At 48.5% G+C, this 16,195-nt stretch overlaps 1 protein-coding gene across 1 annotated transcript in view; it reads right to left on the reverse strand.

Moving 5' to 3' along the window:
- Positions 1 to 16,195, reverse strand: part of PTH1R (parathyroid hormone 1 receptor) — a 179,808-nt gene that overhangs the window by 7,761 nt on the left and 155,852 nt on the right. The window contains exons 7-9 of the mRNA XM_019508028.1: positions 11,771 to 11,924; positions 4,129 to 4,189; positions 2,572 to 2,638 (exon numbers count right to left, since the gene is read on the reverse strand). Of these exons, the coding sequence (XP_019363573.1) occupies positions 2,572 to 2,638; positions 4,129 to 4,189; positions 11,771 to 11,924 (282 nt within the window). The remainder of the gene's footprint in view (positions 1 to 2,571; positions 2,639 to 4,128; positions 4,190 to 11,770; positions 11,925 to 16,195) is intronic.

A 16,195-nucleotide genomic window follows, 5' to 3' on the forward strand; every position in this document is an offset into this window, starting at 1 on the left:
GTGGATTTGGGGTTACTTTTTTAACCCAAATTTGGGGATTTTTTTAAATCCGAGGAAACCAGGACCCCTGGTATTCGGGCAGCCCCTCCACATACAGAATGGATGTACAGGGGAGGTTATGAAGGAATGACTGGCTTCATTGAAGTCCACGAGCATTTGGCCATTGGTTTCAACAGAACCTACATTTCCTCCTTAAGTATCTTGACCAAGGTCACAGAGAAAGCTTGTGCTAAAGCCAAGAATATTGCTCGGAAACCTTGTCTCCAACTCCTGTGCTTTCCTCAGAAGGCCGCCTTTCCTTTCTGGCCAAGTCACTGGACTAACCATGACCGGTGCTGGTGTCTCTGGTGCCCTTCACTGGTCATCCTCTTTCTCCACTGCTGGTTTATTTCCAAAGGACTCACGCCCGTCTTGCTGGGGTCATCTGACCCTGGCGGTCTTTCCTGCCCCAGTGCAGGGGGCTGGATCTGATGATCTGCAAGGTCCCTTCCAGCCCTGAACAACTATGAAACTATGGTGCCAATTCCAAGGCAATGACCCCATACCCTCCCTTGCACCCACTATAGCATCTATTTCTGCTACTGCTGGAGACAGATACTGGGCTAGCTGGACAATTAGCCTGACCTCGTATGGCACTGCTTAGGCTCATATGTTTTTAAATGATCGTAGATTCATGGGCTCATAGGCCAGCAGGCCGGAAGAGCTCATCTTCTGACCATCTAGTCTGACCTCCCAGGGACCACAGGATATGAAACTTCTCTGCATTCATTCTGGCTTGGACAAAGCAGATCTGTTCAAAAGACACCACCTTTGATTTGAACGTGTCCCATGACGGAGTCTCCACCGTACGCCAGGGTAGGCTGCTCAGTTCCCTTCACCGTTCAAACTCGGTACCTACATTTTACCTAGCATCAGCTTCCTGGATCTCATTAGACATTTGCCAGAGAAGCTGAACATAGTTCAATCATTATCAAAGTCAGTAAGGAAAGTCCTCTTATGAATCCTAAAATATGAGCAACGCCTTGAAAGAACTCCAGATAACTCAGTGACTTCCAAGTTGCCAAGGTACGGGAGGGCTTTTAAGCTCCTTTGGCTGAAATTTCACTGCAAGCAGATCCCGAAAATGCAAAATGATGTCCAGAAACGTACGACAAGCCAGTGTGGGAATAGAGGAAGCAGCCAAGTGTGCAGGAGGAATCTGCTGAGATTAAACAGAAATGACCCGCAGAATATGTTTGCATGATAAACAGTTGCATTTGTGAATAAGCAGAGCACAGGCAGGGCAGAGCTTCCCGGAGAAACATTATCTTTACTGGGGACAAGTCTCCATTTGGCTCTGTCTCTTCTACTAATTAGGTTTTACATTAAATGCAATGAGGTTGCTGGCAATCAGCCACCTGAACTAGCTGAACTTTCTCTACATTTTTATTTTCCAGTGACCATTGTGTGGTCTTGGCAATTAGTTCCCCCCATCCTCGCCCAATGCACGTCATGAACGGCTTAATCCAGGTGGAGATTTTCCATCAAGTTGACTTTCTGAGGACAAAGAAAAAAGCTCCCCGTGCCACCTCGACTAATGAAGTGCATCGGCCTGTTCATTGCAGGAGGTTTTCTCCTGGCATTCGCCAGCTGACGGTCTGACTCTCTTCTCACCCGCGCCGGTTTGTTTCCAATGTTTCCCTCTTTTATAAGGGGGAACAGAGTCCCAAAGGGCCGCATCCAAAGCATCCTGAAGTCAGGAGTAAAGTTCCCGTTGGCTTCAGTAGGCTCAAGCTCATGGTGCGTGAATGCACAGAAGAGACTAGGATGGAAAGGTTGGGAAAATGGGCTGCCTATCACAAGAGAGAGCTGTGAAGGGAAGCAAGGGAGAGAGAGGGAGAAGAGACAAAGATGTTTTCTATGGTATGGATTGAAACCAATTTCCCAGGAGAACCAAGGCCCTGATCCAGAGAAGACAAGCGTGACTACGTGGCTTGAGCAGCCCCAGCTCCGTAACTCTTTCCATAACCGGGCCATTTTGGCATCTTGTGGGTGCCCGTTACATAACCTCGGTTTGCTCTGATGTGCTGTCTGGGACACGGTATCGCTCTTCCCTGACACTTGGTGAAGGACACCAGGGACTGCCCAATATTGACTGCTATGGGGCTTAATTGACCTCCCCCTTAACAACAGATCTCTGGGACATTCCTGGTCCTCCCTGGATCCAGAGCAGAAACTCAGGATGAGCAAACAGCACCAGTACAAAGGCTTGCTTTGGATAAAGACCCCAAGTCCCACACCGAAGAAGACCTCTTCTAATAGGAGCATGCTGGAGCTCATGGGTTTTCCAACATCACATGGGTTGGAAACACTCTCTGACAGCATCTCGAGTTAGGTCTCCACCATATGAAGCACCCTCTCAAATCACCGGTCACTTTTGCCAAACCCAACATAAGCCATCATTTCGTTTCCTTGCTTGGGGTCAGGCAAGCATAATAGAAACTATGAAACTAAGTCTTTCCACCAGAAACAAAAGCTGACGTGGCTCCTACATACACACCTCATGCCAGGTGGATGCCAGCCTGTACTCACCACAATAGCTGCCAGGATGGGCACCTGAATGATCCATTTTAAATTGCCGGCACTCAAGTCCCAGCACCTGGGGAGACATGGACACCACATCAGCAAGTGCACATCTGGATGAAGAGACATTCCTGATTGCTGCTCAGCCTTGGAAATGGGATGGTCCAATCCTTGCATATCAACAGGCCCACCCCTGCCTCATACCCATCAGTTATGAGGGAATTAGAAGACATCTCTGGTTATGCTGACCATTTATTCTTCATCACAGATCATAGAAATCGAGGGCTGGAAGGGAGCTCAGGAGGTCACATCCAGTCCGACCCCCTGCTCCAAGCAGGACCAGCCCCAACTCCATCATCCCAGCCAAGGTTTTGTCTACCTGGGTCTTCAAAACCTCCAAGGATGGAGACTGCACCACCTCTCTGGGTAACCTGTTCCAGTGCCTTACTACTTGCCTAGTGAGAAAGTTTCTCCTAAATTGAACCTCAACTTTCCTTGCTGCAGCTTGAGCCCATTGCTCCTTGTCCTGCCATCTGCCCCCACTGAGACCAGTCCAGTGCCATCCTCTTTGCAGCCCCCCGGCAGGGAGGTGAAGGCTGCTATTCAATCCCCCTCGGTCTTCTCTTCTGCAGACTAAATCAGCCCAGTTCCCCCAGCCTCTCCTCACCAGTCCTGTCTCCCAGCCCCACAACCATTTTCATTGCCCTCCGCTGGACTCTCTCCAGCTTGTCCACATTCTTCCTGTGGTGGGTGGTCCACAGCTGGACACAGGACTCCAGATGTGGCCTCCCCAGTGCTGAATAGGGGGGATGAATCACTTCCCTTGATCTGCTGACAATGCTCCTGCCAATGCAGCCCAGTTCTAAATACATTTAAAATATTAGGGTGTTTATACACGTGCTCTAGGAGTGTGTGTGTGTATATGGGTGGGCGATGCACTTTAATTAGAGCAGCTAACAGAGCCGCTCTAATTAAAGCACCAAGAACACCTCGTGTATCAGTGTCCCCATGCCTAAAAAATGGCAGTGGGAGAGCATGAACTAAAGCTTGTTCGATGAGCTTTAGTTAAATCGCCCCTGCCATTTGAAGTGTGGGGGCACTGATACAAGAGATGCTGTAATTGCCACGCTCCAGAAGACTCGATTAATTGAGCCATTAATTGAGCACATTGGAGCAGCCTCGCTGCTCATGTTTAGGCACCTTTGCTTTACAGATTTCACGGTGCCACCCCTCAAGTCTTGTTTCCAGTCTTATGGATGAGACTCCACCACCCCAGCCTGCTCTTGGGTGAGTTCAGGAGGTAAGCGGTGTTGGCAAGGGTGGGGGATCCTAGGGTTCAGCAAGCTGTATGGGACAGCTTTGCAAAGGCCGTGTCTAATTAAAGAGTGACTTTTACCCCCCTTTCGTCAAATTGGTGCAATCTGCTACTGCTGAGCCTTTGAGATCGGTTTAAAACTCAACGCGCTGGTTCCTTTCCCCCGTGCAAACCTTTCTGCTCCAAAACAATGCAGCCAAGACGTTGCCCAAGGAGAGGAGAAAGCAAGACAGAAGCCAACCAGGACTTACTCGGTATCTGCAAGAGTGGCCCTCACACTGGCCCACACCATCACAAATACAGCAGGGAGACCTGCAAACAAGAAAGCACTCGTGAATGACCAGCATCGAGCGAGCTCATCCCAAGGGGAGAGGACCAGAGCGGACCAGGAGGAGTGAAGTGAAGGACCCTCTGGTTGCTCCTTATCGTCCCAGCTGTGCAGGAGACCTGATTTGGAGCCTGTCCCAGGTCAGCGAAGCCCACACACAGGGAAGGCCCTGACAGGCAATGTCTTTTATCAGGACCACTGCAAAGCAGAGCTGGGCTTGGTCTCTCCTGCTCTTTCCTCCCACCCTGATCTTTAAGGACACGTGGGCTTGGGGTTAGTCTCAGATCCCCATTTCGTATTCGGTGGCTGATGCAGAACAGTGAATCCGACTACTCCAGGTTTCTGGGGGAATTTGTATCCAGGGCCACAATGGGCTATTTAGATGGTAGGACCAGCACCTGGCACGGTGACCCCCGTTTGCCTGTGCCCTGGCTTTATGCACAATAAGAGATGGTCTCTGCCCCAAGGGACTTCTAATGTGACCAGGGAAGACAGGCAAGAGAGAAAACAAATGATGCCTTGGCCAAGGCATCTAGCACACTGCCTACCCCATCTTCTCCCCTCTCCCAGGTAAAGAGAGGGAGAAGATGAAGGGAAGAGGAGGAGTGTGATGGAGAAGCCACTGGAATAATTGGGGGTGGGTCTTGAATCTGCACTGAAACACCCTGACATTTTACCCATCACATTCAGATCACCTTGAAACAAAAAGAGCTTTTCTTGGTCTGGGGTGGAGAAGCTCTTTGCCTCTTAAGAAACCTCTCACATGAATGAACCCAAGTGAGGCCCACCGCTGAATAATTGTGAAGTGTCCAGGGCCCCTTTATTTCTGCTGAAATCAAACTGGCTTCAGGGAATTACATGAGACATGCACTTTTTCTCCCTCCAAGAGGTGGGAGAATATATCCTGCCAGGGAGCTGAATATATCCTGTTGCCGGGTGCAATCTGCTTTGCTTGTGTGTGATCCCCTTACCAAGCCGATGCATGCCAGGTATTGCAAATAGTAATAAAATGGCCCCTTTCGGGAAAAAGAAAGAAACAAGACATTTCTCATTGACCGGCATAAATACACTGCCTGGACTCTGAGCTCTCTGGGTTGCAATTCAAGCAAGCACAGAATCATAAGTTTAATTGTAAGCACGTGCTTCTAGCTCGCTGGGCATTTGTAGATGTACAGCACCTAGCACAAGAGCACTGGGAATTTGGCTGGAGCCTCTAAATTTTACTGGAGTAGAAAAAATCATAAAAAAATGCAACATTCAATCACATTCAATGCACTTGGAGCTCCTCTGGTTATAGGGATTTATGAGGAGGATGCATTTCTACCCTGCTGTACATACCCAGCTCTACAACTACAACCAATAGCTGATGTTAAAAACAACCGTTTGCTTGACTGCGACTGCACGGGCAACCTGGGCTGTATTTCATTTTAGAGATGTGGGTGTTCATGCTTTTATCTAGTATTGTGTTTTTTTAATTATTTGGTTGCTGAACCCAGGGTAAGACGGGTGTATAAGAAGTCAAAGAAGTCAAGAAGAACCTTTTTACCAGACCTTGGATCAGACAGGCACATCCTTTAATAAACCTGAATAAATGCCTACGTGCAAAGTATTGGGCCAGTCCTCAGCTACACCATTACGAGCTGCAGTGAAGTTACTTTAGTTTACTCTAGAACTGGTACTTGAACTTTAATTTGCACCCTTTTTCAAACAGAATCTATTAAATAAAACCCCCGCATCTTTTCTCACACACGGAGACTTTCACAAGATATTTTTTTCCCCATCTGTTTCAAGGGAAGATACAACCAGAGAGCAGAGTTCGAGTCTATAATGCTTCCTTTACTTGACCTCTTTCCCCTGCCCTTTTCTGAAGGGCAAAACTGTAAGAGTACATGGGAAAGAGGCAAGGGGGAGAAAACTCGGGGGTTGAGGAGAAGGTAGGAAAATTAAAACCCCAAGTACTTGAAAAGGAGCATTTTCAAATCCAAAGCTTTTCACTAAACATGTTGCAACACAGTTCAAATAAATGAAAAAAAAAAGGGTCTCTTAATATGCATGTCATTGAAATTACCGTGACATGCACATAATTTTGCATGTTCAACCCATTTCTCAACCACCTCTGCCTCTACTTCTTCCCGGGGGAACAGGGCACCGTTTGCATGATCATGATCTTTTGTATCCTTTCTGATGGGTCCCAACCATCCTCCCTGGCCTTCATGACCTGCTCTGGTCAGCACCTTAGGTCCACTCATTTGGGGTGCCTTTGTTTTTAGGTGCTTGACTTGAGAAGTCTTGGCCCTGGTTGTCAATGCTGCTGAGTACCCGCAGCTCCCAGTAAAGTCACTGGGACCAGCTGGTGCTCTGCATGCCCTGAAAACCAAGCCCAAGGCATCAGAAGAGGGGTATCCAAAAATGCCAACCCCAAGAAGAAGCCAGGTTTGAAACTGTGGCTGCAAAGTCAGCCTGCAAGTCTCTGTTGGAGTGAGTGGCACAAAGGATGGACGGTCCCTGCAGCTGGCAAAGCCACCAAGAGCGGGGAGCTCTCATGCACGCGCGCATACACCCTCCTGCATGCAGGGCCAGCATGGTGCAGGCAGAGCTCCGCTGGGTGCTGTCATTGACTTGTACAGTATCCACATTGTATGCGCTGTGCATGCCCAGTCAATACACACAGTGTGTACAATGCAGGTCCTATAAAGTCAGGTGTCTGCCCTGCCGCTGGAGAAGGTGTGAGCAACGCATGCTAGACAGGGTGCTTCCCCCCACCCCTCTCTCCTGCAAAGAGATGACCAACGGCCAGTGTCCTCATGCACACACATGCATATCTATCTATCTATCTAGCTAGCTATCTATCTAGGTACATACACACACACACACACACGTGCGTTTCTTCTAACACCCACATATCATGCACACTGAGGTGAAGAGAAAGTCAACTGGGATTTATTATTGACTGTTTCTCACAACACAGGAACGAGGGGTCACAACACGAAACTAGCGGGGGGTAAATTGAAAATGGATGCAAGGCAGTTAGTTCTTTTTCACCCAGTGTGTCGTTAAAGTGTGGGATTCATTGTCACCAGATGTGGGGGATGCTGAGAGTTTAGCCAGATTCAGAAAAGGGACTGGACACATTCTTGGAGGAAAGGGACTTCAGTAGCTATGGACCATATGACTGAGAGGCATGGCCTCTGAATCAGAGCATCCTAGACTTTAAGGGCATTTATACATGTGGTCTGGGAATGGGGGTGGAGTTTTAATTAAAGTGCCCAGAGTGTCATGTGTATCAGCATCCCTGCACTAAAAAATCGTGGTGGGGTGTTTAACTAAAGATCATTGAACGAGCCATTTCTGCCATTTTTTCAGCATGGAGATGCTGGTACACATGTCACTGCGGTCTGGTGTAGCGTGGTAATTGCCACACTTCAGTAGACTCGATTAATCGAGTCTGCTCTGATGCACTGTAGTTACAGCATGTCAGAGCAGCCTCTCTGCATGTGTATTGGTGCCCACCATGCTGGAGGCTGCAAGTGAGAGAGGAACAGTGGGAAAAACCCTGGGCAGACCCAGCTCACTGTCCCCGTGAGCATCTGTGCTCTGCCATGGTGCGACACAAGAGACTGGGCAAGATGGACCTATGGTCCGACCCAGTCAATGGCAATTCTTATGTTCTTATGAGATGAGATATCAGATTTGACAGCTGGGGCAACAGTGGTGGCATTAAACTGTACATCCTAGGGGCATTGGATGCCCTGAAGTCCGCCACCAAGACATACAACCCTCTCCTGCCTACTTTTCCTCTGTGGCCATGTCTACATGAGATGCTTACTGCGCATTAGTCTAACAACAGTGCGCAATAGTGTGGCGGTTACAAACCATGCTAATAGCCCACTGTGAAGTGTTATTAGGCTAATGCACAGTAAGTGTCACAAAATAACCGTGCACCGGCTGTACTGCGCAGTCACTCTAGTTACTGTGCATTTAGTTATTATTTTATTAAGCAAGTACTAAAGTAAATGTGCAGTATCTAAGGTGCATTAATGAATGTGTAGACATGCCTTATATGTGCCAAATTCACAAATGAGGCTTTGGAGCTAGCCAAGGGATGCCCCTCTGCCCTGCTATCAGTCTCAAGCATACCTAGACAAACAGCTGAAGTAGGTGTCCCCCAGGTCAGCTTCACTGCCTCCTTTCTGAGTTTGGCAAGTGAAATCTTGATTCTGGCCAAAACACTCAGGTATGATGCCTGAAGACCTGTCCAGACTCCCTCTCTTCAATAGTTGCAGAGAACTAGAAGAGTGTTGGGGAATTTATTGCCACTATTATTATTCTTCTGCCTGTCAGTGCTCTATCTTTTCTGCTTCAAGGAGGATGAAGGCGCTCCATAATTGAATTTAATAGAGCTACATGGACTTAAGCCAGACCAGGATGTGGATTGGAAAGTCTCCTACAGATAAACCTCTGGAAGTGACATCAAAAAGAGTCATTGAGTGCTTTGGTTTTGCCAGCCTTCTGAAAATAAATTGTTTTATGGTGAAAGTTTTTTTTTTCCATATATATATTTTCCTGGAAATATCCAGAATAGCACAAGCCCTCAGATGTTTATGGTTAAGTAAGCAATTAATCTCAGATCTTGGGGCAAAAGTCTCTCTTCTGTATCTATGTGAATGTTATGGTTACTTATCACCAGTTCTATATCAGTCACTGCTGCGGTGTGGGGACGGTCCAGCACTTGCTGCAGAACTGGAGTTGTTCCACTGACTTCAATAGGCATTGGATTGGGGTCTCTAACTGGGTGCCCAAAAGTTATCAAAGCAATCAAAGCTCACACACACATGCACGCACACACGCACAAACACATATTTTATCTTGCTAATCAAAAGAAAGCAAAACCAAATGCTACTTGAGAAATCCTGTGTTCTCATTCCAGAGGCATTTAATTAAACACCACAGAGTTTTGGAACTGAATGGGCAATCAGTGTTGTGACAGGTGTGACTTTGGCTTTGTGGTCTGCTTGATAAGATGATTATACTTTGGCAGTGGCCGGAAAGCGTTAATGAAAGGCACCGATGTCTACTTAACTGTTTTTTGTTCAGCCTCTTCAGCATTATGAACAATATTTTGTTTTTGTTGAACATGCAGCATTATTTCCTACTGCCTCTCTCTCCTTTCAGCATTTGCACTGGGAAATCATTCCTTAGATCTGCTCCTTACCACATGTTTAATTTTAATAATAGGCAGCAAGATAAATTTGCCCCTATCCCTCAATATAATATACATAAGACTCAATTAGCAATGTGCTCTAGGTAGACAAGTGTTTTTATATACCTTGAATCTAAATAATTCTCAGCCCCAAACCAGCCCACATAAGAACTGTCCCATGATGACCTGTTTGGGATCCTATTGGCTAGTGCAGAGGTGCCTGATTCATTTGGCTGGATCTGGACCATAACATATGGCCACCAGACCTGGCCATTGCCAGTAGCAGGGGCAGAGGGGGTGGCTGGTTGGTATGACTGATGGAGCTGCTGCATCAACATGACTCCAGAGCCCAGGGCATGAATGCCACTGCCACTAGCCCCACTTTTTCCCCTGCCTCTGACCAATGGCAAATGAAGACCCCAAATTCAGGGGTGGGGGAGATAAGGGGTAGTGGTGTTTGCCTCCTGGATTCCAGAGTCATGCCAATGACCCCATTGGGTTGCAGTTAACTCACTCATAGGCCGCCACTTAGACGGCTCTGGGGTAATGCATCATGTGCAACCTTTTGCTGAGCAAAACCAGTTTTGTCTCACTGTATAGATCGAGGATCTAATTAGCTGGGACTTCCATTCAGATATAAATCATAGGGGGAAAAGGTCAATTGCATACACTGCCAATCATGACGGTGCCTGCAGTACATTCTCCCGGGCTTTGCATTTTAAAATACAGGTCTGCTCTCTTTCCCTCGAGAGACAGTGGCATGGACACTGCTCTGATGATGCTTCTCCTGCTCTGCTGCTCAGTCACACCCTGTTATTCCCAGTAACGTGTCCTTGTGGATCACCTGAAACATTTCCTCTTCTCCTGTAGCGTTGACACCTTCAGACACTTGAAGGCAGCGATTACCTTGCCCTCAAATGAAACGCACCTCATTACTCCCCGCATAGCCCCGTCAGACCAGCGCTGCTGCCAGATGTGAACAAGAGCGCATTCTTGACTTGCGTCTAAACAGCTGTCCACTAATAACAGCTCCTCTGCACTCACATCCCGCCCCTCATGCCCTGCTCCATGGGTGAAAAAGGAACGGTTTCCCTACAAATTGCAGGTTTTCATTCGGGGGTGTATGTCGTAGCCGTGGCGGTCTAAGGACACCGGCAGACAAGTGTCTTTGGGTAAGTCTGATATCTTTTATTAGACCAACTCGAATAGTTGGAAAAAATCTTCTTTGCAAGCTTTTGGGTACAAATGCCCTTTTTATCAGGCTGAGGAAGCATTTCTCATTCATTCCTATTTCTTTCATTCATTTCTACTCATTCCATCCAGGAAGAGCACACACCAACTGCAGATGCTTCCTCAGCTTGACGAAGGGTATTTGTACCTGAAAGTTTGCAAAGAAGAATTTTTCCATGTATTTGAGTTGGTTTACTACAAGGTCTTCATTCGGGCATTCGACTGCCCAAGAAAACCAGCATCCCAAGTAGTTCAAATCAACTGAAGAAGGGAGGTTCTGTGTATATAGGACCTTCAACGTCCTCCTGGTTTCTCCAGTCATTTCAATCACAGAAGTTTAGGGATGGAAGGGACCTTGTGAGATCATCCAATCCAGCCCTCCTACCTTGGGCAGGAAAGCCCACTGGGGTCAAATACCCCCAGGATGAGAGTTTTAGGAGCACCTGGCTCAGATTTCCAGCTGGTGCAAAAGGCAGTTCAATGGCACTCATTTGCCCTGCACAGTTCTGAGTGGTGGATTTTGTACCCTTTGCAAATGAAATCAACTGCAAAATGCCCTTCTAGGACTGGTCCCTACAAGCCAAGAAGTTCAACACACACCCCTGTGCACCCCTCGGCGAGGCCAGTTGAGGACCCTCTTGGTAAGTAGCCATGCAAACGAACCAACCCATTACCTTACCACCAGGCAAGCCTCGGCTGTGATGGGACCAGGTGGGGTTTGTGGAGCCTGCTCAGGAGGGCAGTAACCTCTCCAGGTGGCTGATCCCAGCTCAGGATGGCCCCCCATGCCCTGCCCTACACAGGGGATTGGGGATGATGGTGAGCCAGGTGGGGCAGGCACTTTCTGGATCCACCTGGTGTAGCTGGAGGATGGACCATGAAGCTTCGACATCCTGCCTCGCAGCCCTTTGAGAGGTCTTTCTGGTTGCAGTTGGGCTCTGAGCTGTGGAGAGCATTTTGAACAGTCTTCCTTTGCTCATGTATTCAAGCAGGGGGGGGGCAAGTGCTTGCCCCTTCCCCCGGCCTTTCATTCCTCTCTCCATCTCCTCTCCTCAGCCCTTGCGTGCACCCCCTGCCAAGCGGAGAGGACCGCGTGCCGTAGGCCAGCTAGCGGCAGAGAGCGGTGGTGACTTACCCCAGCCAAATAACGTGAATCCCCAAAGATACTTCTTCTCTGAGAAAAACGCCATGAAGATCAGGCTGTGGAGATAGAGACCTTCCACCAGTATCCAGTAGTAATTGGTTGCCAGGAAGTAAAGGAAGAAGGTAACGGCCACCTTACAGCCCACCTGGAGTAACCAGAGAGGGAAGAGAGTCAGGTTCAAAGCAGGGTGGGAGAACCACCAATGCCCACCCAAACCAGCAAAGCTGGTGAGCTAGAGAACAAGCTGGAAAGGCTGCTAAGCCTGGGATACATGGTCCTACGGGGGGGTCTTCCTTAGCAAGGAGCAGGGGCTAGGGTCCAGGAGACAGGGGTTTCCGACCTAGCTCAACAAGTAACCTGCTGTGTCCTTTCTATGCCCCTATTTCTTCGGGTCAGAGACACTCTTGAGATGCTCTTGTGTAACACCAACCAGCACGGGCCCCAAGCTCAGCTAAGACCTGCCAGCACTGCTCTAATGAAAGAGATACGGGACACGGCCGCCATAGAGGGCTGGGGTGTCATTTGGTGGAAACTCTCTAAGTTGAATGGGCTTATTCCCTGCTGATGGTCGGGCTGATAAAGGTTAACTGTAGGCTGGGAATCAGCTCATGAAATCTGCTAGGAGATGACATCTCTTGGAAGATCCCAGGAGTATTGCACATGATTCTGCAACTAGCCCCCTTTTATTGTCCAGTTTATTTTTTTCTGAATGATGTAGGACCTCATTTGGAGCTCATGGACTGGCTCTGAGTTTGGTTGGAGTTAATGAGTTGTAGTGGATTCATCCCACTCTAGTCACCTAGAGAACTGCTCTGTGGTGCAGGAGATGGTGAGTCGAAGGAGAAATGGTAAAGCAGGGGAGTCTGCAAAACGACACAATAGAGTTTGCTATGTGCTTTTGCATCCCAGGGCCCTGGGCTGGTGCTTGATTGTAGCTTTTACATCATAGGATCATAGACAATGAGGGTGGGAAGGGACCTCAGGAGGTCCCATCTAGTCCAACCCCCCACTCCAAGCAGGACCACCCCCAACTACATCATCCCAGCCAAGGATTTGTCTCCCTGGATCTTAAAAACCTCCAAGGATGGAGATCCCACCACCTCTCTGGATAACCTGTTCCAGCGCTTCACCATCCTCCTAGTGAGAAAGTTTTTCCTACTATCCAACCTCAGCTTCCCTTGCTGCAACTTGAACTACAGATGTGCCACAGACTCAGAGAAGCAGAGCGCTGTTCAGCAGCCGCTGCCGGCACCTACGTGCATTGACTTCTGGGTGTCTGCAGACTGATCGCTGTTTCAGCCGGCACATGAATTCAATTACATCCATGTGAAAGAGGCCCTGTGTGTTCAGGATATGCAGGGGAAGCCTTTTATCAAAGGCAGACAAGCAGCAGGATGGTGTTATCACGTGTGCAAGTTGACGGCATAGACACAGGAGATGTGCAGCACTGAACTGTCCGCGAGCACGCCACTCTGATTGCAAACCCAGACAGGTTCACTCTGTCTGCACAGCAAGAAAGTAGGTGGAGTAGCAGGCGGCACTTAATGAACATAAGTGACCGGCTGGTGATTGCACGTTGGCAGTGCTGAGAAGGAACCAAACAGCCATTGGCAAGGGCAAATGAGGCTCTGTGGAAGTCTAGGACTGGTTAGATTGGACTTAGCACTGGATCAGTAGCTGTTTAGTGCATGCAAACTGCAGAAGCAAATGTACAACCATAAATTACCCATCCACAGACAGCAAGCGTATGGCTACAAAGGTTAAAAAAAATAAAAAGCCTGAACAGCTTGTCTTGGAAACTTTTGAGAAGAAACATGTCAGCGCTTCACTTGGAAGGATGTTTTGTTCCTAGGATGACTTGGACTAATGAGAAATAAAAAAAAAAGGGTTTTGGGTGAAACAAAATGCTTTCTTTGTCTCCAAGTGGTTTTTAGAGGTTTTCATTTCAGCGTGGAAAACTAATATTTTTTTTTCTAGGTCACCTCAAAGCCAATTCTCTTCCCTGCTCAGCTACTGAGCTGCCGGATCTACTATTCACAGGCATCTACTTTGCACCCACAGCTGGGTGGGGACAAGAGATTTGCAGAAGCACGCGGGTCAGATTTTCTAAGGTGCTCCCCACTCCTACCTGAATATATTGGGAGGCGAGTGCTTTAGAAAATCCAGCCTCAACCTTGGGCCCTGATTCAGCAAATCCATCTAAGCAAGAGCTTAAGGCCTTCACTGTTCAGCAAAGTACTGAAGGACATGAAGTCAGGGAGATGGAAACACTGACACTGATAGACCCTGAAGCCTGCAATGTGTGCTGCTTCTATTTGTCTCTAGAGAGCACCCGTGCACGTGCTCTGGTACAACACGTTGCCCCAGGTGGGGTTCGGGAGGCCGGAGCCAGCACCTGGGCTGGTCCCAGGAGTCTTACCTGGAGTCCTGGGGACCACCGGGGGCTGCAGCCACAGCAGTTCTGCAGCAGGGAGCCTGGCCGGCATCTGGAGCACAGCTCCGACTGGCCAGGCTTTGATCTTGGGTGGCACATGTTGCCTCCCTGTTTTTAGGCATAGATTTTTTTGATCTCCCAGTGTCAAAAAACCCCGTGTGCTACAAATGAGCAGCATGGGGAATACCTGCACGTGTGGTGTGTGCAGACCCATCTGCACGTTTTGCCCATTCCCGCTTGTCTGAGTGTGCCCCAAGAGACCGTGACCTCCTCATGAACAATGCTGTCTTGCCTACCACATCTACCGCTGGAGATGCAGCAATTATTCCTCATTCCAAACATAATTAATCCACTGTGGAGTTGGGAGACAAGCTAGGCAAGATTTTGGGCACAAAATGGCCCGAGGAGAACTGAGGAAGGCCACTTAGTGCCCGAAAGCATGCCTAGCGTCTCTCCCAACTATATAATGGATCCACTTAAAGATAGGACCCGAAAAATCCTGCTTTTCACATATTCCCTAGACCATCACGGTTACAAAACCACTAATCCACATATGATGTGATGACTGTGGCATTGTAAATGATCACGGTAATGAGGAGCATCCCCCTGTCACTGCAGGATTGTTCCTCGTGGACTAGCAGAAAATCACAAGAAAGCAGGGCTGGAAAGGACCTCACAAGACCATCTAGTTCAGCGCCCTGCTCAGCACAGGATCCTTCCTGATTGAACCAGCCCAGCCAAGTATCTGCCTAACCTGCTTTTGAAAGCTTCCAGGGATGGAGAGTCCACAGTTTCTTTGGGCAGCATGGTCCAGTGCTTGGCCACCCTCAGAGTCAGGAAGATCCTCCTTATCTCCAACCTAAGTTCCCCCTAATGCAGCTTGAGGCCATTGCTCCTAGTCCTGTCTCCGGTGGTCACGGAGAAAAGCCCATCTCCATCCTCTTGGGAATCACCCTTTGGCTATGTGGATTCAGCTAATCACCCTTCAGCTGATCAAATCCCTCTTCAGCCTTATTTTTTTCCCCTTCAGACTGAATACCCCTAGTTCATTCAGCCTTTCGTTACAGATTTTTCCTCCCAGCCTCCCCCCGCCCCCAGTCTATTTTGCTGCTCTGTTGCTCTACCCGCCAATGCTTCACTCAAACTGATTTTACATGCAAACTGCAAACAGATCCTGCCATGGCAGCAATCCTGCCGATTGCTTTGGGAGGGCTGTGCAGTAAACCACGTTGCTGCTGCGGGGAACGAGGCACAAAACTGCCCCGCCACTTATCCTGTGCTCGAAGCGAGGAATTCCCAGGCTGCTTGGCTATGAAGCGGGTGACTTTTACCAATTAAGAAATGCCCTTTTTTCTTAAGGAAAAAGCAGTGGCAAAAAAAAAATGGAAAGATAAATTAAAAAAAACAAGAACCCCAAACCCCAAAACCAACCCAGTTCTAGTGGTAACTTCTATATTGGTAGAAAATTGCTGTCTACCCACACATTAATAGGCTGAGGGGATAATTGCAGAGCTGCCACTTTATTTGGAAACAAAAGGTAGCTATTAATCAGTGCTAATCCACTTCCTCACTGGTCTGCTTTTGAATTCCACTGAACAGGAGATGCCGCTGAAGTGCTGAGATGCACAAAACGAAGCCTCCCTCCCCAGCTATCCGTGGTGATGGATCTGGAAGGACGAGTGGCCAGACTGCTATAGAAACATCACAAAATCCACGTCGTCTTTGTAGACGGCGAGAGTTTTCCTGCTCGACAACATGGGCTGACCCTGAGCCAACGTGATGGCAGCCGCCTTTGACTCCAAGAACCAAGCTGGTGGCTTTCCAAACTAAACCCATGAGGCTCTTCAGCTTCTCCGGGGATCGAGTGCGGGCAGGGACATCATGCACACGGCATAGTGGGTTATGATAATGCATGGACCATGGTGAATAATCCTGAAATACCCCTCTGCAATTTGGAAAGCCAGGGGGTGGAGGGATGCTCC

This window comes from Gavialis gangeticus, unplaced genomic scaffold (genome assembly GCF_001723915.1).
Source record: "Gavialis gangeticus isolate Ggan-Ray unplaced genomic scaffold, GavGan_comp1, whole genome shotgun sequence".
NCBI lineage: Eukaryota > Metazoa > Chordata > Crocodylia > Gavialidae > Gavialis > Gavialis gangeticus.